The 23,868-nt window shown below is 42.9% G+C and overlaps 1 protein-coding gene across 1 annotated transcript in view; it reads left to right on the top strand.

Annotated features, from left to right (window-relative positions):
- Kif6 (kinesin family member 6) overlaps nucleotides 1–23,868 on the top strand; it is a 279,007-nt gene that overhangs the window by 61,413 nt on the left and 193,726 nt on the right. Inside the window, exons 5-6 of the mRNA XM_052191851.1 lie at nucleotides 2,944–3,053; nucleotides 16,288–16,417. Of these exons, the coding sequence (XP_052047811.1) occupies nucleotides 2,944–3,053; nucleotides 16,288–16,417 (240 nt within the window). The remainder of the gene's footprint in view (nucleotides 1–2,943; nucleotides 3,054–16,287; nucleotides 16,418–23,868) is intronic.

Genomic DNA, 23,868 nt, shown 5'->3' with positions numbered 1-23,868 from the left:
GAAGATGAGAAGAAATTGCTGAGATCTGCATAATTCTAATTGCCATCCATAAAGCAGCAATTATCCATTAGTTCAGCTCTCCTCTCAGTGGCCCAAGCGGGCCAAGTGTGAGCGCCAGAAAATGTGGAGGAGGGAGGCTGAGTGGGGGGCGTGCCTCATCCTGAACCTTTCTCCTCACTTCCGTGTAGATTCCTGACACTACCTGTCTTGCCTTGCATGCACGTGTTGCAAGCAAGGGCTATAATTTCCAATAGTTTCCATTGCTGTGGACTGAAGTGGAAGGCTGTCATCTTAGATGGATGGGCAGGGCTATGTGGGCTGTGAGGGTTCTGAGAACATGTATCATTGATGGCATGTACTTCTTGTCTCAGTGTCATGGAGCTGCTATGAGGGGACAAAGATACAGTATTTTAAGTGATCAGGAGAGATGGCTCAGAAGCTAATGCCCTGCTCTTGCATAGGACCACAGCTTTGTTCTAAGCATTGATACCAGGCTGCTCACAATTGTCTATAACGCCAGCTCCAGGGGACCCAATGCCCTCTTTCAGCCTCTGCAGACACCACATGCTCATGCAAACACACACACACACACACACACACACACACACGTAATTAAGAATAATAAAAAAGTCTTTGAAGTTCTTGGCACACAAAGTATGCGTAGTTCATGATCATTATTACCATACCATTAATATTCACATATGCAAATGCTCAACAATTGTTGCCATGCTCATTGATATTCATATGTGTACAAGTTCTCCAAATAATACCTGATCAGTTTCAGAAAACCTTTTGAAGCTCTTAGAACCGATGAACCCAATTTCCCTGGTTAGTTTAACCAGAAAAAGTAAATTCTGTCCTAATGGAAAGTATGTTTTGTATCTTCCAAAATATTCTCTGTGGTTACCAAAGAGCACCTCTGGAAGTCCACCAAGCATCCAGAGCACTGGCTACCTGTCAGGATTGTGGGGAGCTTCCTTTGACATTGATGTCACTCTCAGCCCTTGGTTACTTCTGAATCATTCCAAGTAATTTCCTGAACTTGGAGAAAGCCCACCAGCCCAACTTACAGCCAGGGAAACTGACATGGACCAGTTCCTGCCATGGGCCACATCACATTCATTATAATCACAGTTCATTGTGCTAAAACCAGCTTGGCAACTTAAGGTGCCCTTAAAGTGTGTCTAGAAAAACAGCCTGGACCCAGAGGCCCCTGCTGATTGTCTCAGACTGGAGAGCTCACTGCAAGACTAAGGCCAAGTCTTTCTTCAAGACAACCCAGACCCCCAGTGTATCCTGTGTCCGGAAAGGCCCATGAGGGGCAACGCAGTTCCACTGGACTTAAGGGTTCCATTTGCTTCCAAAAGCCCGTCTTATGTTGGAGCATTGTGAGGCTCAGACTGTTTGTGGCAGAAGAGATGGCTGTGTGCAGAAGACACGTGTGTTACATTATAGTCTGGCAACCAGATGCTGAAAAGGACCAAGAAAGGTTGTTGGCCACACCATTCAGTGAGATCTGAGTGTGGCGTGAACGGCAGTAAAACTGCAGAAGAAACAGAAACTGGAGGAACTAAAGCCCTGTCCTTACCCCGGGCAGTGGGCCTGCCATTTTCCTGACTGATCCCATTTGTAAAGAAGACAGCATCTCCATTACAGATGATGGCTCAAGTGCACTGTTAGTTTTTTGTGTCCTTTCTCTTTGCACTCTTGTATTGTTTTAGCTGCTATGATAGTGGCTGTGATGAAATAACCAACGAAAACTGCTTGAGGTTGATTTTGCCTCGGTGTTTGAGGTGATAAGTTCTCCATATGGGGAGGACATAGTGGTGGGAGCGTGCTGTAACTGTCCGTCACATCCTGTCCACAGTCAGGAAACAGAATTACAAAAGCTAATGCTTAGCCCCTTCCTCTCTTTCCCTCTCTTTATTCACCTCAGAACTCCAGCCCATGAAGGTGCTGTCCATATTCAGGGAAGGTTTTCCTTCTCAGTTCTACAACTCAGGAAACCACCTCACAGACATGCCCAGAGGTGTGTCTCTTAGGTGACTGTAAATCTCAAGTTGACAACACAGATAACCCACCACCCTTAATTGTCCATTTGGAGGCTTCTAGACATGATATTTGAAAATAGTTATCAACATCAGTAACAGTAGCAACCGCCACAGTGGTGGTTCCTTGGTGCCCAGGTATTTTGGGTAGGACTTGAAATGTAGACACTGCTCTTTCATGGTGGTTTTATAAGATCATGGTTACTTCATAAATTATTATTAGTGTGAAACCCTGTTAGGAGCAGGACTGCTCTCACAGAGGATGGGATTGGGTTCCCAGCACCCACATTGGGTAGCTCACAACTACCAGCTCCAACTCCAGGGATATGATGCCCTCTTCTGGCCACTATGGGTACCTGTACTCATATGCACACACACACACAAACACACACACAGTAAATCATTAAATATTTTTAAAAGAATATAAAATTCTGAGTACTGGGAAAGTAAAGAAAATGAATTATGATCAAGGATGGACATTTCTTTGATACTGAAGTCTCTGCCCTCTTATGGACAGACTGTTCACAGATTGTAAGTTTGCTTTTTCTTAGTAGCCTTTTGGAGGGGTGCAATCTGGAAAGTTAAAAGATAATATATTGTTCTGTTCTACAACCAACTTGGCTCACTGTATTTTATGTATAATGTGGAACCAATAAAACTAACAGACTGAAGTTACTTGTAATCATGGATATTGGCTATTACAAGAAAAAAAAAATCCCCTCTTGCAGATGGCCACAGCAACTCGAAAGTGTCACGAACCGAAAATGTAAACCATATAACATGGAGTGGCCCAGGAGGAATGCTGCGAGCACAGTCCAGAGACAAATGGTGCATCTCTCCCCAGCCAAACAGTTGTTTTTAATCACTAAACAATGCCCTTTCCTTCCCCAACCAGGACAGCAGCAAGATCTACACGACGCACATTTCTTACTTGGAAATCTACAATGAATGTGGCTATGACCTGCTGGATCCAAGACACGAAGCCTCCAGACTGGAAGATCTGCCGTGAGTAGCAGGCTGACAGAGACCAGCAGGAAATGGTTTTCAGATGCTTGTTTCCATTGTTGCCTTTGAAATGTGCGGCGTTTCTGGTCTCGATCATAATTAGAGAATACCGGAGAGCAGCATCTTTCCGTAATGGGCAGGCACGATGGGATCTAAGATTGCTCGAAACTCATTTCTTGGGGAGAAACTGTTTGGGAGTCGGGATGAGAGTGCAGTGGGGTGGACTGAGTTGGCATCTGCACATTGGGGGGCAGCACTTCCCCCTGCTGCAGGAAGCCCACACACTCCTTTATTCACTCCCTTCTTCCAAAAACCAGTATTTGATTCATGCAACAATAAGGTAGTCTGAGAGAAAAATAAAATTGGAAGTTTTCCCTCAGAAGCTTTTCTGCTGTCATTAGCACTGACATTCATAGCCCTTTGATGGGATCAACACAGTGAAATGCAATCCTCAGATCTGTTGACAGCGGATGCCCCCCTGCCAGGGGTCACAGAGCCTTGCTATTGGTTTAAAACCCTGCCTGAGATAGATGGAGTAATTGCTAATCATTGATTCATGTGCTTCTTCTATCCAGGTGTTTTTGTGTATTGGAAGTTGCCTATAGCCAAGAAAAAATGTTTTAAAGATTCATTTTATGTTCAAGTGTGTGGGTGTGTGTTTGCATGTGCACATGAGTACAGATACCAGTGGGAACCAGAAGAGGGCATGCAGCCGCCTGGAGCTGCAGATACAGCGGTTGTGAACTGCCTGGTGTGGCATGGCCACTGGGAACTAACCGTGGGTCCTCTGGAGAGCAGTGTGTGCTCTGAATTACTCAGCCATCTCTCCAGGGCCCAAATATATATATATATAATTTTAAATAAAATACTCTAAAATAATTTAGAAATACATAGGAATTTTCGGTGAAAAAGATTACATACAAGTTTTATGTTCAAAAGCCAAGTTATTAAATTAGTAAAAAAAAATTGAAAAGAAATCATAAAATAATTTATGACTCATATATTCTTATATTAACATTGGTTGAGGTGTTTCATGTATCACCTTTTTATTTTTACAAAGTTTCCGAGATGGAGTCAAGAAAGAGAGCAATTATTTGTTTTATAAAAACTGGTTTAACTGTGAAGGAAGAGGACAGATCACCAACTCTGTGGAAGAAAAGAGCTCTACAAACTTAGGGGGACAAAATTTTCTTTAAGAAGTTAAAGCTTTTTACTGGGAAAAGGAATGGCAGCATTAGACACAGGGCATGGCTGGGAAGATTGTGTGCTGTGTGTGTTGTATGATACCAAGGTTCACATGTCAAACCCTGATCACCTGTGTGATGGTGTTATGAGATAGGGCCTCTGGAAATGTGTAGGTCATTAAGGTGCAGCCCTGTTCAACACAGTAATTGTTCTTATAAAGGAGTTATTGTCCTTATAAATGGGAGTTAGTTTGGCCAGTCTGTAATGTTGAGGACTCCAAGAGAAGTTGGTATGTCATATTCCAGAAGAGGGCTTGAGCTAAAACCTTCATTTGGACTTTGAGCCTCTATGACTGTGAGAAGTATTTCTATTGCTTATGGTCTGCCCAGTATATTTACTGGCCCAGCAGACCGGATGCACTGTAACAAGGTGTCAAGATGTCATCTGAAAGAAGTTCCTGATGCCCCTTCAACCAGTTTGAGGAAGGGCTTCTGGTTTGAGGTTCTTTTTAGTTCTGATCAACTTATTGTCTTATATTCTCCAGGTTGACCTATATATCTCCAGTTTAAATGTTGTTTAAATATGTTTTTAATATACTTACAAGGCAGTTTGATACTATATCCATTTAGCAAAATAATTGTAATAGGTTCACATGCAGGAGCTATAAGCTCCATAGCCCTGGGTTCTTGGCCAGGTTTACAGTGGGCCTCAAATACAATGTGAATGCCATCGGTTACACCCATAACATTAATGCCACAATTACACCCATGGGCTTATCTTGATCATTCATTATTGTAGCTCACAGGGCTCACAGCTGGATAAGACTATTGATAAGATTCTCCCTTAGCAGCCTGCGTGCCACCTTTCCACACTATGAAAGCTAACAGTCTGTGATTAGTTTCCAGGTTCATTTCATAAATTTCTAGGTCAATTTCAGCTTGATTTCTTGAAGTCCTATGACCAGAGCATGTGATGTCTTCAGCAATAGGGTCTGACTATCAATTTCTGTTGAGAAACTACGAGTGATGGCAATATGTGCATTGACTCGGGGACATTAAAGATTGTTTTCAGTTAGGCTCATCAATACTCAGTAGTCTGCAGATGTTGAGCAATCTTCCATGAGTGAAGGAATTGTCTCTGATAAACAGAGAGGAAAGATAAAAGTGAAATATTTAAGAAGAAAGAAAGAAGAAAGGAACGAGGTGGAGGAAGACTACAGACAGGTAATCCAGATGCATTAGACTTTGACCCTCAGAGCTGACTTAGTTAGAACCACTTTTGTCATTGTTGCCCTGGGACCTAAAATTCATAGGGGTTTGATTTATCCAGCATTTCAAAACAATGAATTGGCAGCTTAGCAATGGGCCTCCCCGCACATATGTAGCAGATGTGCAGCTTGGCCTTCATGTGAGTCCTCAACAACTGAAATGGGGGCTATCACAAAAGCTGTTGCCTGTTCGTGGGATATGTTCTTCTTGCTGGGTTGCCTCAGTGGGAGAGGAAGCACCTAGCCCCACAGAGATTTGATGTGCCAGAGTAGAGGGATACCCAGGGGGACCACCACCCTCTCAGAGGAGAAGGGGAAGGGGGAAGGACTTTGGGAAGGGGTGCTGTGGGCTATAAAGTGAATCCATAGAAAATAAAATCCAGATATTCACACTTTCATGCTAGAGTGGCAAGAGAGGTTTTTAAGAGTTTTTATGCACTGGGGCTGTGAGAATTAAGGAGTCCATTAAAAGGATTTCCGTCAAAAACTTGAGAAGGTGACAATGAAGACTTCACAGATGTGACTTTGGGTTTGCAGTACCACACTGTATGTATGTATATGTGTGTGTGTGTGTGTGTGTGTAAATATATATATAAAGACTTCTAAGGTGGTGTGTATGTGGCAGGGAGTATGTCTCTCTTAGCTTAGTAGCCTCCCTAGTGCCAATGTCTTAATATTTTTTAATTATCTATGTGGCTGGGGAAGTGGTTCCATTGCTAAAGTGCTTGTCTGCAAGTGTGAGGATCAGAGTTCACATCCCCAGAACCCCCATAAATGCAGAGTAGTTGTGTTGGTGCCTGTAATCCGAGCCTCGGCAGGCAGAGACAGGACCTCCAGAGCGAGCTGCCTAGGGAGGTTACCCATCTTGGCAAGCTCTGAGTTTGATTAAGAGAACTTCCTCAGTGAATAAAGCTCTCTTCAGGGGAAGAGCAGTGAAGGATGATTTCCAATTTCAACCTTTCATACAACCACATGCATGGAAGCACATATGCATGTGTATCCACACATGACAAGCATGCTTGTACACACATGCATGTATGAAAATGGAAAAAGAGAAGATTATTTATTAAATTGAAACAAAGGGGTTGAGACTATGAGGGCGAAGAGGAGGAGCAGAGCCCACATCATGCCCATGGGAACCACTGTACAGTGCGAGGTTCAGTCCGGATGGGAAAGGGCATCACTCTCTAAGTAATAGGATGTGTGTATGCTGTACTTCAGTAGAAACCAGAATCTTCAGAATCTAGCCACAGCTAGAATCTTACACAGATTCTTTCATTTTCTGTTTCTTTATACAGTGTAGGCATTGGATCAAGTACCATTTATCAGTCTTCTTATGTCGAACATCTAGAGTTCAAGGCCCAGTGATGTTCACAATGTGAAACTTTCTTGGTGATTTTTCTCCATTTCACACAGGAACAGTGATTTGGATATGTTCTGGCATTCTCCACCTGAAAAAGAACAAGGACAGTGATTCCATTCGCAGTGTCCCCTCTATGTCCCTCTGCGTGCATTCTTCCTGCGTTCTCTCAATCCATGATCATGCATTCTCCATGTGTCCTCTGCATCCGTGATCATGCATTCTTCCTGTGCTCTCTGCATCCATGAACGTGCATGGAATGTAATAGCTACTCTCAGTGCTGTTCAGGTTGTTGCCAGAGATGTCATGGGCTTGAGAGACTATCCTCCAGTGGCTTGCCTTTCATTGCAGTGTGACATGGCTGATCTAGGTCAGAGGTAAATTGGGCCCATATACACACAGAGTCATATAAATATATATGCATATACATATGAATCAATAATAAAAACAAAACAAACACATATACACATACATATATTACACCCACTACAAAAATTAATGAAATCAGTCATAGGCCTAAATACACAGTTCAAAAATAAAAATCTGGAGAATAACATGGAAGGAAATCTATGTAAATCTGGGTTGGGTGATAGGTATTTAGATATAACAGAAAAGAATGATCCATGAAAGAAAAGTACTGATAAGTTGAACTTCATTAAAATTAATTTGTATGTTGTTCTATGAAAGGCTCTTTTAGAAGGCTGGATAAACAAGGCATGCAGAGAGAGAATGACTACAAACACCTATTTGATAAAGAATTTATAGCCTAAGCTGTAGAGATAGATGGCTCCGTACATAAGAGCACTGGCTGCTCTTTCAGAGGAACTGAGTGGGATTCCCAGCTCCCACATGTCTGCTCACTACCATCTGTCACTCCAGGGGATTCATCATCTTCTGGCCTCCACAGGCACTGCATACACGCTGTGTACATACATATTGTAGGCAAAACATACATACACAAGACACAAAATAACACAGCTGTAAAAATGGATTTATATGCAGAATTATCCAACACCTCTCTAAAGCCAGGAAGGAGAAAGCAATGGATGACTTAATTGGACAAAAGAGCTCACCAGCCATGTCTCTAAAGACGAAATACACAGAGGAAAACTTAGCAGATATAAATTAGCTCAGCAGCATCTGTATTTAAAACAACACTGAGGGGCCCCTGTGTACCAGTGAGAGTGGCTCAAATCCCAGAATCTAACAATCCCAATGTCTGGCGAAGTTGTGGAACAATGGAAATTCTCACTGCTGGTGGTAATGCAAAAACGATATGGTCACAGCTGAGAGACAAACCAGAAGCATCTTATAAAGCCAAACTTTCATTATGCAGCCTAGCAATCATGCGCCTAGATATTACCCAGATGAACTGAAAACATAGATTCACACAAAACCCGTTTATGAGTGAGTGCAAAGAGTAGCCGCTTTCAAACTCGCCCAAGCTAGGTGTAAGCATAATGCTCCTCAAGACGATGTGGGGGAAACCAGGCTATATCCATGCAGTGGCGTCATCATTTGTTGACACAAAGGAAGCTACCCCAAATCATGGAAGAAGCGTAAAGGCCTATCACCAGCACAAGAGTTGCTAAGAAAACCTGCATATCCATCTAGCTGACATTCTGGGAAAGGCATGGTTGTCAACAATAATATGATCATGTTTGCTAGTGCTTGAGAAGGAAGGGTGGAGTGGCCAACAGAGGAATCAGTCAGTGGAACCAGTCTGTATGATTATGTAGTGTGATCACAGTAGATATCAGTAGACTCCAGCATCCAGCATTGAAATCTTGGCTAAAAGATACTGCACAGCTCTGATAGACGCTTGTCTTAACAACAGCAACAACAACATCCACATATTCCTGAAGGGAGTGGCAGCCTTTGGACAATGCTGTTGTGCAGTGTACAACCTGCATGACTGAATGAAACTTTTGCAAGTTGACATTTAAAAAAAAAGATGCAGAAGTCACATCCCAGAGAATTCACAGCACAGTGGGTGATCCCCTAATATGCATAGCTCAAGAAAACTTCCATCAGCAGCAGAAACAAACACAGCCAGCCACTGGGACTAGTCTCAGAGAAACCTCCCCTGTGCTGCCTCTTTCCATTTCTGCAACACCCTTTTGCTACCGGAATGACAGAACAGAGCAGGAGAACAAGAGTTGTTGGGCAGACGGTGGGGGAAATTGTACAGGATCTGCCTCAGTTGTTGAAGACTGTTCTGCTGTGGATACAATGATTTCTCAGGCAGTATAAAGCTGTTAATATTCATACTCACACATGCTCACAGTATGATGGGAGCTCTGAACTCCACTGTCCCATCTGTGATATGTGAATAGTTCTATAAGGCTTTCTCATTGGTGGGGCTGGAGAGGATAGTTCAATGATTAAGACATGTACTGACTGCTCTTGCAAAAATGGCAGCTCACAACTACCTGTAACTCCAGTTCTAGTGAATTCAGCTCTCTTTTGGCCTACACACACACACACACACACACACATACACACACACACACACACACAGTGAAATCATTTTAAAAAAGTTACTCTACTAGGGGGAAAAATGAGCTTCAGATTTGTGAGATTTTTTTTCTCCATTATTTCCTGTAGCTGATATGAATCTACATTTATCTTCATGTTTGATTTTTTTAAATGTAGCTAGCCATATGCTTATGTCTAGATATGCACACAAATATACACATTATGTCTTCAGTCTATTCTATACTTAAGCAATTTTAAATGAAAATAGAAGTTGCTTTTGAAAGCACCTCATGTCACATTGCTATAATGGGACTGTAGTTATGTGTGTCTCCTGAGAGGCAAAACAGGAGAACCATTGGTCGTAGCTGTACAGAAAATAGACACCTTCCTTTGGTTAATTTTAGTAATCCTAAATGGAAAGCATACCATTTAAGACTGTTAGGATTTTCATGGCTGTTACTGTAAGAGAATCACTGGCTGGAAAGATGCCTCAGTGGTTAAGGGTGCTTACTGCTCTATCAGAGGACCAGAATTCAGATCCAAGCACCCATATTGGGTAGCTCACAAAGGGCTGTAACTCTAGTTCCAACAGGGAGCTGATGGCACCTTGTGGCCTCTTTGGGATGCATAAACACACACACACACACAGACAGACACATACACACCACATAAAATTAATCACAATACAACAAAGCCACAAAAAGAATCAGTAGACTCCAGCATCCAGCATTGGTATCTTGGCTAAAAGATACTGCACAGTTCTCTGATAGACAGTTGTCCTAACAACAACAACAACAGCAACAACAACAAGAACAACAACAACACTCACATATTCCTGAAGGGAGTGGCAGCCTTTGGGCAATGCTGTTGTACAGTATACAACCTGCATGATTGAATGGAACCTTTGCAAGCTGACATTAAATAAAGAAGAAATCACATGGTAGTGCTTATCTATAACATAAAAATGAGGGTCCAGATTCATGGCTGTAACTTCTGGGAAGTTCCTGTCAAACAAGTCAATGGTGCTAGAATGCTGTGGAGGCCATGGAGCCGGGACAGCTCTTTCATTGATGGCTTCCATTATTGAAAGCAAGAACTTGGCTATTGTTCTTTCTATGTCTTCCAGTAAGTTACAATGAGCCTACAAATTCCTACTGAGTAGCCAAATGGAAATTATTCTGTTTATAGAGAAAATACAAAGCTTGTTGCTTCCCCATCATTAAGCAGGCTGGGTACACTTAGCAGAACTTTTCCACTTAGGTGTCCAACTCAGGACGATCGCTGGCTTTTGCTTGAAATCTAAACATTTTAGAAACATTTTGTGGGGGAAACTATTCACAGGCCCACTCCAAGAAATCAAATAAATAGTCTGGTGGGTTTCCATCCTGGAAGTAGACTGTTTATTTAAGAAACACTAATACAGTCCTCTTGCAAGCCTGTAAAAATTGTAGTCAGAAGCAAGGGCTGGGCAGAAGGCTTAGGAAATAATGACTGCAGTGTGAGAAGGAGAGTGAAGGAGAGGGGCCAGGGAAGGAAGCAGCTTGGAGGAAACGTTTACCAGTGATCTTCATTCTTCCCCAGCCTTAAAATGCCAGCAGCAGTAGTAGAGTTGAGACCCTTCACATTTCCCAGTTAGCATCCAAGGGGAGAGGGAGTAACCTGGCAGGATTTCCAGAGCCTGAGAGGGGTCTGGGCTGGCAGGAAGAGTTCCAGAGAGACTTGAGCAGGAGCAGACCAGGCAGCGAACAGCCAAAGCCACATGTCCAAGGGTGGGGGCAGAAACCAGGAGAAACTCAGCGAAGAGTTGAGAGAGAGGGGGGGGAAAGCGGGGGTGGGGGGAGCTCAAAGATTGCACAGGAAGGTGGGTAGGGTGGGGCACACCTTTAATCCCAGAACTCTCTAAATTCGAGGCCAGCATGGTCAACATAGCAAGTTTCAGGTGAGCAAGGGCTGCACAGTGAGACCCTGTGTCAGTAAAAAAGAAAACAGACAAATGAATACGACAACGGCACCAGGGTGAGATGGAGCCTCTTCGGGGATGCCCAGGAATGAGTGCTTAGCAGAGTACAAGAGATCCATGGGCTTCAACATCAGCCTGCATCGGTGTCTGCCTTTCAACACCGCCATAGACAAGCAAGCAGTCAGAAGATATGAGAAACGCACCATCAAAACAAACAATTCTGAGAAATAAAGACAGCAAAGTTACAACTCACAGCTGAAACCACCGTGAAGGAAAACCCAGGGACAAGCAAATTGGATTTTGACCAAAGTGGCAAAGCCAGGCAAGCACCCAGCAGTAATGTAGGCATTTGATTGGTCCAGAGTAGCCACATCAGAAATGAAAGCCTGTGAAGAGTCTAGAAGTCACTCCCATGGTGCCACGGAGGAGCTAATACTCCCTCCTCACTCCTCACGCTGTCACAGCTCTACCCAGACACAGCCCTAAATCAGTGACCACCATAGCTTGCCTCGCCAGTGCGCAGGCTCAGCATCCCGCGAGTGCACGCTGTGGTTTCGATTTAACTGGCACAATGGCAGAAAACACAGGCACGTTGCGACTTCCTCTCAAAACTTTTTCTTTTTAATTTAGTCATGAAATAAGTCCTGTGGGTGCTTAGCTAGATGTCTAGTCCCCCACTGAGTCATAATTATTGCTGTGGTCAACATTACGTGGCTTGATTTACCCACAGGGCTACATAACCAGTAGACCCTTCCTGTGGAAGAATGCATTACTGGTGGCCAGGGTCTGGGCCTGGCATTTCAGGTTCTTGACCCTTTAACCAAAGAAGTGAAAATTAGGGCTCACTTTGTTCTTGCAAAACAATAGTAACAAAAGGACACTGTCAAGATTGACAGCAGGACACATGAGTGAAGAGACTCAAGGACACTATTGCTTGGGGCTTCCCTTTCTGAGGTTCAAGAGAAGGAAGAACTGGTTACTAGGAGTGTGGACAAGGCAGGTCACTATTTTGATTGACATATTAAGTTACATAATCATTTTTTTCTCTATTGCAAATTCCTTTCCCATAATGCATTGGATTTTAATCCTATGTGAGCCTATTATGCATATATACATATGCAAATTGAAAATTCTCCTCAAAAGGGGACTGGAGGACACAGTTTTGCCTTTTCTTCATCCACACCCAAAACTGGTCAGGCAAGATCAGTCCATCTTAGTCTTCGTACCCAGATACACTTGAATAGACAGTGTTTAAATGTGATAATTCCCAGGGTAGTGGGGTGGGGGAAACTTAAACACTGTACAGAGTTGGGAGTCCGTGGGGCCGGGTTGCAGGGGATGTCAGCAGATTCTGAGATTGCTAAGGGCATTGTTTGGGGAGAGGTTGATGTGCACAGTATGTGCAGGTGAAGGAAGTTGCCTCTCAGAGCATTATTACGAGAAGATGGGGTGCATGGCATAAAATGAAATGGGAGTTCCAAGGCAAAGTATCTTATGCTTGCCTGCCTCAAATGGTTGGTTATTTAGCAGTACAGTTGCCTTGCTGGTGAATAGATTGGTGTGGCTTCTCCCTGTCCTCAGCCACAGTCAGAAATCAGTAACTTTCCCACTAGGGCACGAGATGGAACTAGCTAGGAAGTAAAGACAAGGGGCCAGAATTAGCTGCTGTGTGCACCCACCCTCAAGGGACTGGGATACGTGGTTCTCAACACTGGTCACACACCAGTCGTCATAGAGAGCTTTGATAAAGGCTGACATGCAAATGGCAAAAGGACCAATCAGGCCAAAGGAAAGCTCAGTGGGCATGGCCTCTGCTCCTCATGGTTATGCAAAAGAGAGAGTTTAGGGCTAGGCTTAGAGTTAAGACCAGTGGATATTAGCCTCGAAACTTGGAATATCCAAGACATAATCCACATATTAAATGATGTACAAGAAGAACGGAGGAGTGGCCCCTGGTTCTGGAAAGACTCACTGCAGCAGTATAGGGCAATACCAGAACAGGGAAGTGGGAAGGGGTGGATAGGGGAATAGGGGGAGGGAAAAGGGTTTATGGGACTTTCCGGGAATGGGGAGCCAGAAAAGGGGAAATCATTTGAAATGTAAATAAAAATACATCGAATAAATAAATAAAGAAAGAAAAAGTGAAAAAACCCCACATTTTTCTACAAAATATATCTCACTATTATGATTTTAATTAGTTACTCTGTATTTGGGGGTCTACAGTAATAGATCATATGTTTGTCTTGAACTGTCTAAAGCAAGAAAATACTAATAAAATAGATTTCAATCCAGTCCAACAAAAAAAAAAAAGAAAAGACTAGGTTTAGGGGCTAGACTTTGGATCCGCCTAGGGGCTCTGGTGAGTACTAGGGTTAGAGTTATGCCATGCTTTTGCAGTTTGGGGTTAGGAACTGGGTTAGTGCCCTGGTTCTGTAGGACTATTGTGAGGGCAGCTGTGCGAGTAAAGGGCAAAGACTACAGGTTAGGCTGGGGTGAAGGTGAGTTCTTATTGCCCTTCCATTTATCTGTGTTCCTCCTGCTGGGGTCTTGCTGGGAAGGAGTGGTCTCCTTGTTCATCCATCATTCATTTTAGGGTAGTGCTGTAGAGATGGAAAATTCTTTTTCTTCTTGCTACGTGCCTGAATTCTTTCCCCTTTTTTCCTTCTAATATTTTACCATCTTAGTGCTTATTTTCTGACTTCACCTTCGAATATTACTTCAGGTCTTGAACCTCCATTGGTGAACCTGGAGGTCAGAGAGAATCCTGTCTTCTGTGTCACTGGAGGATGAATTTACTCCAAGTGTCTTGAGCTGATGAGAGGCAAAAATCTAAGGCATAAAGGGATCTCCTCAAAATAGCACACAGCTCGCCCATGTCAGTTAAAAGAGCCTTCGGACTCTCCAGGCATTCTCAATGCGCTCACTTCTGAGTCTTATTAAAAATAAATAAAGTATGCTTGTTTTCACTAAGGGAAAGGAGTTTTTCTGTCTTTGTGGGTATTGTTGAAGGCTCTGCTCTGGAGCCATCTGCAGAAAAGAAGCACACCTCCAGGGACACATTGCCTGCAGATGTGCCAGGCAAGTTACAGTTCCTTACTGTGGTTAGTATTTTAAGTGCCCACAAATTACATATGAAAAGGCCAGAAACTTCCTTGAAATATGGAAAAAAATTTAATTATGGTATTTGAAAAATCTTCATTTAAAAGGTAACCATGATCCTAAATAAGTTTTTCCTTATTCACATATTTTATTTTTAAAAATAACACTTCTTTATTCTTAAGAATTTCATACATCTATAGAATGTAAAGTACATCCCAGATTTCCTTATCCTCCAATTCTTCTATCTTTTCCTCAATGTGTCACCCTCCAAACTTCATGTCATCTTTTTCTGATAACTCACTAAGTCTAATTAGTGCTGTGTATGTGCTCTGGGTTGTGAAGATGCTATTGCTGCTGATGTCTTACATTTTGCTTGCAGGACATAGAGAAACCAGTCTCAAACTGACCAAAAAACTAGCTTTCACTATGTCTAAAATTACTAAGCAGGTTATTGTGGTAGAAAATTCTTCAGTGGACTTTCTCAGGGCTAGACCCCACATGATGCAGTGCCAACCCTCAAGACAAATTGTGTCCATTGGTGCAGTAGTGGCATGGGAGTTTTGGAGGTAACCAACCACTTTCTGATTGGACTTGAGGCCATTTCTCAGAAGGGAAATTCCTGCCTGCTACTGTATTTCTGAGGTCATGATCTCTAGTAGAACCTACTATTATTAATTTGCAAAATGGTCATTCTGTGAAACTGACTTTTAAATATTTATGTTGATACCCACCAACAGCTTTGGTCATAGATGCTAAATTTCTTTTGTAGTGGCCAGCAGTCAATGCAAAGATGCAGAATTGGTCAACCTGCTGAGAATGAGATTTTAGTGCTCAGTTCTATGTGGGATATCTTTATTAACCCTTGCCCCCAATAAATAAGGTTTTATGCTGAGAAAATGCTATGTCCGTTTGCTTTCCCTTTAAAGATGAAGTGTTCCAGCTGATACCAACCTTTGCTCAACATCATCATTTTAAAGTCTGAAGCAAGTGAATCATCCCCGGAGATGGTCTTTGGCAAAACTCGTGAATGATATACATTCCCTTGTAAAGGAACTCTAGTCACTCCAAGGCTCCAACCTGTAGGTCTTTGGAGCAAGTATGGAGGAAGTTTTCCAGATCTTGTTCACTGCAGGAAGTCTGGAAAAGGACCAGGAGAGAATTTTAACCAGCTGTCTCTGGACTCAGCATTGGGAGGAAAGAGGCTGGCTCTGGGACAGCCCTAAGGTTATTATAGTGGTAGATGTGATAACACAGCAAAGGCTCCAGCAGAGGATACAATGGAAGGAAATGTTTGTCCTAAAAGGAATAGGACCAAGAAATGGCATTGATGGACAAGATAAGTCTTTGTCATGAACTTCTTGACTGTTTTTTTTTTTCATGGTGATGAGAATCCAGGAGCATCTCTCAAAGAGGATTGGTGGCTACCCTGGTTTTACATCATGTGTAAGCTGATTGAGTCATGTCATATGCATCAGACATGATGAGACACTGAATGCAAAGATGAGTGTCTTGCCCATTTAAGAAAATGAATTATGACAAAAATAATGGTGTTGCTTCATTTCCTGATACAGAGGTAGAGAGGTTTTTTGTTTTGTTTTTTGTTTTTTGTTTTTTTTTTTTTTAACTCAGAACATGTGTTTTAAGAAGGTTTAATGACCTGGAGATTGCACTGATGCACAGCTTCTCAACTGGATGGTTGAGATTTTTTTTCCCATCTTCAGTGCTGTTTAGCAGCACTGCCCATGGGCTGTCAGGGTTGGGTGCTAATCCAGGGGTATCTGGTGTCTCCTTGGTTTTGTTCAGCACATCCTACTAGATGATTTCTAAGCATATGCTTTCTGTTAACTTCTAATTTTTCTTCTCTTACTCCCCCTGCTTCCTCCAGGAAAGTGACAATATTGGAGGACCCTGATCAGAACATTCATCTGAAAAACCTGTCTCTTCACCAGGCAACAACTGAGGAGGAAGCTTTGAATCTGCTCTTCTTGGGGGACACCAACAGGATGATTGCTGAGGTAACACTTGTCCAAGATCATGAGATGTGATAGAAGCAGAGGCTGCAAAGACCTTCATAATGATGTCGTCTGAATTTCATGTTGCAGCGTAGGAAACTTAGACCCAGAAAAATAAGGAGAAGTTCCCTGGACTATTTACTGTGATTAGCTTTAATTTTAAACTTGACACCATCTAGAATGTTTTGAGAAGAGAGTCCCAATGGGGTATTGGCTGTATTGGGATTGCCTATTGCCCTGCCAATAGGGGAAATTCCAGCCCACTGTGGGTGGCAGCATTCTCTAGGCTGATCACAAGCAAGTAGGACCATATGAGCATTTGTTTTCCCTTGTTCTTTCTTGACTATGGGTGTGATGTGACCAGCTGTCTCAAGCTCCTGGCTCTGAGACTTCCACAAAATGATGGGCTAGAAACTGTTATTGTAAGCTACAACAAACCGTTCTTGCCACCTAGTTATTTTTTGTGAGGATCCCACCCCCATGTTTGAAGTGCCAATTCTTTATTTTGGTATAAAAATAGGAAGCTGGAAAATATATTACATTTAAAGATTTCTCATTTCCCTTTCACAGTGTGGAGCTACCCTCCTACACACAACAAAGGCAATCTGTTCAAGGGAAAGTTCCTTAAGCAAGGATACCTAGACCTTGTTGCTCCCAGCCCACTGCTTTCTGTTTTGCCACACTGTCTGGCTTTTCACTTTTCTGCTTTTTAATTCCACACAGATTGTTTTGCATCTAATCAGTGGCAACCCGTAAAACATGTTAATTATAAGATGCTTCCTTTTTGAAAGTGAAAAGTATAAGGCACAGTTCATTCTTCCTACCCTCAGATTGCCAGTCTAGTGGCATTTGTTTATGTCACTGTGTTTTTTTCATTTAGTTGGTGAGTTAATATTTGTAAAACACTCAGAAAATATCATGGAACACAGGAAGTTGTATGTCCTGTGTTCCAGGGCCACATTTAGGACACACTTATATTTAAAAAAAAAATCCTTTGCTTATCTGACATTCAGGTTTAACTGGTTTCCTTCATTTTGTCTTGAGACCCCTTAGGTAACAGTTAGGATTGACTCATTCCTTAATCAGTTACTGAGCAGCGTTGGAGGGTCATGTGGCCCCATCCAGTCACTGAACCGAAGGAAATTAATGTAGTGTTAATAGTGACAATGGTGGTGGTAGAGATGATGGTGGTGGTAGTGGTGGTGGTAGCGATGGAGACAATGGTGTGATGGTGGTGGTGGAGATGATGGTACTGGTGGAACTGGTAGTGTGAGAACAGGTCTCTTATGTGTAGTTTCAATTATCATTGTGACTTTCTTTTTATTTTTTTTAATTGTTTTATGTGTATGACTCTTTTGCCTGCACATATGATGTCTATGATGCATATCTGATACCCAGGAAAGTCGAATCCCCTGGAGCTGATAGTTGTGAGCGGCCCTGTGATGCAGGTGCTAGAAATCAAGCCTGTCCCACTGGAAGAGCAGCCCGAGCTCTTAACCACGGAGCCATCTCTCCAGCCCTGAGACTTTACGTCATGCTCTCAAACTGCCTTGTTTCATATTGTGGCTGATAACAGGTGGAAGGTGGGAAGATACGTGGTCAAAGAGAAGTCTCCATTGAGTGACCTGTTGTTTTCTGCTGGGTGTCCATTTGGAATGCACTCTCCTTAGACATGAAAGTGATAAACATAGGCCCAGACCCTGAAAACGTGCTGTCCATATCTTATTGTGTGGGTTCTTAGTTTTGTTGTTTTTTTTCTTACTAATTTCCATATGTATGTTTGTGTGGTACATGTGCGTCTATGTATATGTGTTTGCAAGTGTGTTAACCTGAACGTCTGCATATGCAGTTGGAGGCCAGGGGCTGATATTAGGTGTCTTCCTCAATCACTCTCACCGTATTCACTGAGGCAGGATCTCTCACCCAAACCCAGAGCTCACTGATTTAGCCAGTCTGGATAGCTGGCTTGGTTCAGAAATCCCTAGCTCCACCTTCTGGATGTTAGGATTATAGGCAGGCTGTCTATACCCTTTAGTTCTTAACCTCTTACTGTTTTCAACAATTGAAGGGTAAGGCCTAAAGCCAGATAGAGGATATTGAGGATCTGAACTCTTCACACTTCTTTACCCATTGTGTTAGTATTGTAATGGCAAAGTACCAAGGCAACTTATAAAAGAAAGCATCCCTTTGATGTCCAACAAGGCCATCCTCTGCTGCATATGCATCTGGAGCCGTGGGTCCTTCCATGTATGCTCTTCGGTTCATGGTTTAGTCCATGGGAGCTCTGGGGATACTGGGTGGTTCATATTGTTGCTTCTCCTATGGTGCTGCAAACCCCTTTAGTTCCTTTGGGTCCTTTGGGTCTTTTGGTTTCAGAGGTTAGAATCCATGACCATCTCAGTGAGGAACATGGCAGCAGGCAGGCAGGTAGACAGGCAGGCATAGTGCTAAACCTATTAGCTCAGTGCTCATGTCTTGAGACAACAGTCAGAAGCCAAAAAGATACAAATAGGAATAGTGTGGGCCCGCCTGCTGTGATACACCTCCAAGGCTATACCTCTAAATCCTTCCCAAACAGTTCCACCAATTGGTGGGTGACTAAGCATTCAAATATGTGGGCCACTTTTATTCAAAGTACCACACCCCGCTGGGTCATGTCTACAGCCATTTATTCACTGAATGAATATTTTCAGGTACGCTGACCACCTTATATAGGCTGTGTTTATGTGATATGTGCCATATAAGGACTTTTGACTTGATTCTTTCATTGGATGAAAGTCTGCATAGGCTTTCTGTTTCCTATTTGTATTTAGAGCTTCAATATTTTGCCCATGAGGTCGTCAGGGACACTCTTAAGTGTCTTGATCTTAAGTTATACTATAGAACAAGAGTAATAAAAACCACATGGTATTAGCATAAGAACAGATTTATCAGTAGAACAGAGTGGAAGACCCAGAAGTAAATCCACTCACCTATTTTTTTTTAGTTGACAGCATACAGAATTTCAAGCTATTTTGAAAAGTTCTAAGGAAAGCCCTTAGTGAAATGCAGCTGCCATGTTTTCCACCTTACTAACACCAAGTCTTTCCTATTATCCACTGAGGGATTTATCTAACAATAACCTCATAAAGGCCTTAAACCCACAGCAGCCCAATCCTAGAATGTCCCTGAATCAATATTGCTTTCCTACTGTGTTCATTTTTTCCATGTTTGCTTATTTTTTCTTTGATAAAATCAGTAGTCGTAGTTTTGCCATTCAATAGACTTGGCATTGTAGTAGACACTTTACACGCATCTTTAATAATAACATTTATCATTCATTCATTCATTTATGCTTGTGTATTTGTACATATGTGTGCACATGCCAAAGCACACATGTGAAAGCTAGAAGACATCATGCGGGTTCTGGGAATCAAACTCATGCTGCCAGTGTTAGCAACAAGCTCCCTCACCCACCCACCCATTGCTATCACCCACCCATGCAGAATCGCCAGGTCTTACTTTATTGGGGAAACAGGGCGAGTGGGTTGTGTGTCCTGCTGAAGCTCACAGGGCTTAGTAAGGATGCCGGGCACTCTACGGGTCCCTCCGATTCAGAAGCTCACGTCCCTTCACACCACAGTCATCACATTGACATCTGTCAGCTATTTCAAGCACGGATGTTCTTCTGAATTATCTCAGAAGCAGTCCAAGTATTTAGCACTTCCTTCCGTTTATCTCTTGAATTCAATGAAAGCAACCACTCATACATAAAACTCCAAATGCAGACTGCCAGCTCCTGAAAATTCCTTATTATTCAGCCTTCTGACACGCCTGTCTTGGATCACGAGCTAGCTGTCAAAATGTAATTTGTCAGCACAGAACGAGCTTTCCATGATAAAAAGAACACACTAATCATTTCTGAGAGAGAGAGAGAGAGAGAGAGAGAGAGAGAGAGAGAGAGAGAGAGAGAGAGAGAGAGAGAGGCAGGGAGGGAGGTTCCAAGTTTCCCTTTGCACAGACATCTCTAGAGGCTGTCATGGAAACCAGAAAACATTTGCAAAACAAAGTCCAGATATGTGGGACAGGAGGTGGAGTGTGCTTTTCTTTGGTATCCAGCCTCTTACAGAAAAGTTGTTTGAACCAGTTCTTTATTCAGAAGTCTTAAGTTCTGCAATCCTACCAATAATTTGAATAATACTCGACTATGTCCTGCAGGTAATTTTTCCCAAGTAAGTGTGAATATTGTATGTACTGAACCGTGAGTGACCACACCCCAGGCCCACCCTTAGCTGCAAGTCTCCTGGTTGAGCTGCTCCCATCAACTAGTCCAGTGTATTTGGAGAAGGCATGATGTACACTCTTATCAGACCACCCGGTCCCTGCTAAGTCCATTGGCATTTTCCCGGACCATCCTCACCCCTGTTCTCCAGTACCCTCTGCGGTCCATGGTAGAGGGTCAACCTGGACCACAGCATCCCACAGCACTTAAGAGCTGCAGTCTGAGGCTTAGAGGACTTGAATTAACTTCACTGAGGTGGGCAGGAGTTTGCACCAGGCTGCTAAAAGGCATCAGAAGAGTTACATGAGCTGGCCCATGCTGCCTCTGCCCACCATACCCCAGTATTCCCAAGCTCTGCTAGTTGGTAGGAAAACAAGAAAAACCTGTTACTATTTATGTTCAATGTTTTAGAATTTTTAAATTCTTTTTTCTTTGCAAAGAACATTTTTATTTACTTTGTGCATGTGTGTGTGGGTGTGGTATGTTGTCTGTGGAAGTCAGAGGACAACTAACAAAGATATTTCTCTCCTTCCATTGTGCGAGTCCTGGGGACTCAACTCTTCCCCTTGGGCTTGGTAGCAAGATCCTTTGCCCTTTGAGCCATCTCATCCCCTACCTGATCCTTGCTGTTACTAAGCTCTGAACATCCTTCTAACTCCAGCTGTAGGAGACCCAGTACCTTCTTTTGGGCTCCAAAGATATCATATATAGAGGCCAGCGTACACACACACACACACACACACACACACACACACACACAGTGAGAGAGAGAGAGACAGACATTCAGACAGAGAGACAGACAGACAGAAGTTTTCAAAATAAATGTTTTAAAATAAATAAAATTGATCCCAAGTCAACAGGTTGTCTACATTTAGGCCTAGGACATGACCAGGGCTGGCCATCAGGAACTTAGAACAGTTTCTTTTATTTATTAGAAATTTATAGGTTATAATTACACTTACTTGTATAGTGCCTTGTGGGTACAGTGTAGAATAATTAGAGTGATGAACTCAACCCATGTAATATATCTGTCACTTTTAGCTCTTTGTGTGGGATGTGTGCTCAGCTTGCTGTGTCAGGCACAGTAACTGATGGGGTGGAAAGTGACACCTTCAGGTCACAGCGTCACTCTCAGGTGATGTCACCACTGTTTTCTGAATATGGGTCTCTGATGAGCTATGCGAGTTGGTCACTCATGAATGCACTCACTGTCAACCTCCACAGCAGCCATGTCCCTGTGCCCTCTGCACTCCTTCTTCACTGCATGCCACTCCCCACAGCTTGTCCTTGGAGAGGCCTTTGGGCGCTTCCAGCCATCCACATGCTTCTTGAGCGTACCTTCTCCTGCAGAGAAGCTTAATGCCTTGGGGTTGGCATTATTGTACTGAATGCAAATAAGCTGTACTGAGAACCAGCCAGGTCTGTTGGTGAACACACAACATCGCACAGCTTCCAAAGCTATTTTAAAGCCGTGAGTTCCAAACACTTCAGAAGAGAAGGCTGCTCTCCAAATATCTAGCCTACTAACGAAGTTTATGGGTGTGTATAAATTATTTTCCCAAGAGCTACTAAAAGTCCTTATACCTAACTCTTTGCTTGAAATAAAATCCCAGATTTATGTGAGTGTGTTTGTGTGTGCTGCTGCACTTGGAGGCTCCTGGACCTCCAGAGTGAGCTGTGTGACCCAGGGAAGTGCAGAGACAGTTGGGAGAGTGCCTTGGTGTTGGTTGAGGGTGTTAATGCCAAAGTCATGGAGAGACTTCCCCTGGACCTGCCATCCGAAAGTACCAGGGTAATGCAGGGCGAACAGATTGCATTAACTGTATGGCTCTGCTCATTAACACTTTGCTGAAGCCCAAATCTCTTGTGTGGTGTGTGAAACGGGAGTATTTTAATTACAACAGGGCCATTAGTGGGTCAGTAACCCAAGACTGTGTGAAAGGCACTCTAGCTGTATAGAACTAGTAAACTTCCTTCAAGATTTGAGAGCCCAGTCAGCAAAATACTTGTCCAAAATACAGCAGGAAAGATGTATTCCAACCTGATCAGGCTACAGCCAGATACAGCCAGAATAGCAACCTCTGACTCTTGATTCTCAAATGGCAGCTCAAAATCTTAGCAAAAGATGTGATAACAGTTCTACTCTGTTGCGCACACTTAGTAGAAGCCAAAGACAACTTCGATTTGAGTGCTTACTATATGCCAGACATTTCCATTTCCTTCTTAGATTTTATTTATGAGCAGTATTAGAAATATACAGTACAATCACATAGTGTTTATAAAGTATTTATTGTGTTTTTTTAAATTATGTGTATGTATATATGAGTCTGTGCATACTTATGAACATGTGAGTCTAGGTATACACAGAGACTAGCAGGGGGGGCGTTAGATCCCCTGAAGCTGGAGTTACAGGCAGCTGTGAGCTGCCCCATGTGGACACTGGGAGACAAACACTGGTTCTCTGCAAGAGCTGCCAGTGCTTGTATTTGCTGAGCCATCTCTCCAGCCCCTGAATACTGATAGCATGATTTGACTGATAGTATAATATGAGTTCTGTTCTCATCAAGCCTAGCCTAGTTGTATCACATGAACTCTACACTGAGGTCCACAGTGTCCTTTAAATAAGCCAAGTGGTATAGTGGAGGCACTCTCAGAATGCTAATACAGACACACTCATCGTGACGGGACTCAATCTTATATATATAAAAACTGAGTCCCAGAGTTTGCACCAATCTTTAAAATTCTCATTTCTAATTAAAACTAGCAGAAGGCGGTCACTTTTACCCACTTCCCTGTTATTGAAATTTTTTCATAACAGTAACGGAAAAGGGAAAAGAGAAAGGGAAAAGCCATTTTCTGCAAACCAAGGAAACAGCTATAACCTCAAGCTAAGAGAGATCCTGCCAAATCCCATGAAGCTTGAATTATGGTAAGCGAGGGTGCTAAGCGCCAACACGTGTATCTTTCAACCTCAGGCAGGATAGAGTTTCTCCTAAAGAAAGGGCCACAACTCTCAAACACAGATCCGATGATCCTCTGGTTAGGGTGATGAGGTCTGAGCAGAGGAGAGTCTAGGCCTGTAATATAGATATTCACACTGAATCACGGAAGGTGGGGCCAAAGAGAAACCTTAAATGCAGGCCATCTGAAGGTCAGTGGTCTAAGTCATGCCAAATGCTAGCCTTTGGTGAGC

Source organism: Apodemus sylvaticus, chromosome 9 (assembly GCF_947179515.1).
Source record: "Apodemus sylvaticus chromosome 9, mApoSyl1.1, whole genome shotgun sequence".
Classification (NCBI taxonomy): domain Eukaryota; kingdom Metazoa; phylum Chordata; class Mammalia; order Rodentia; family Muridae; genus Apodemus; species Apodemus sylvaticus.
The sequence above is the reverse complement of the archived record's forward strand: the minus strand, read 5'-3'. Positions and strand labels throughout refer to the sequence as shown.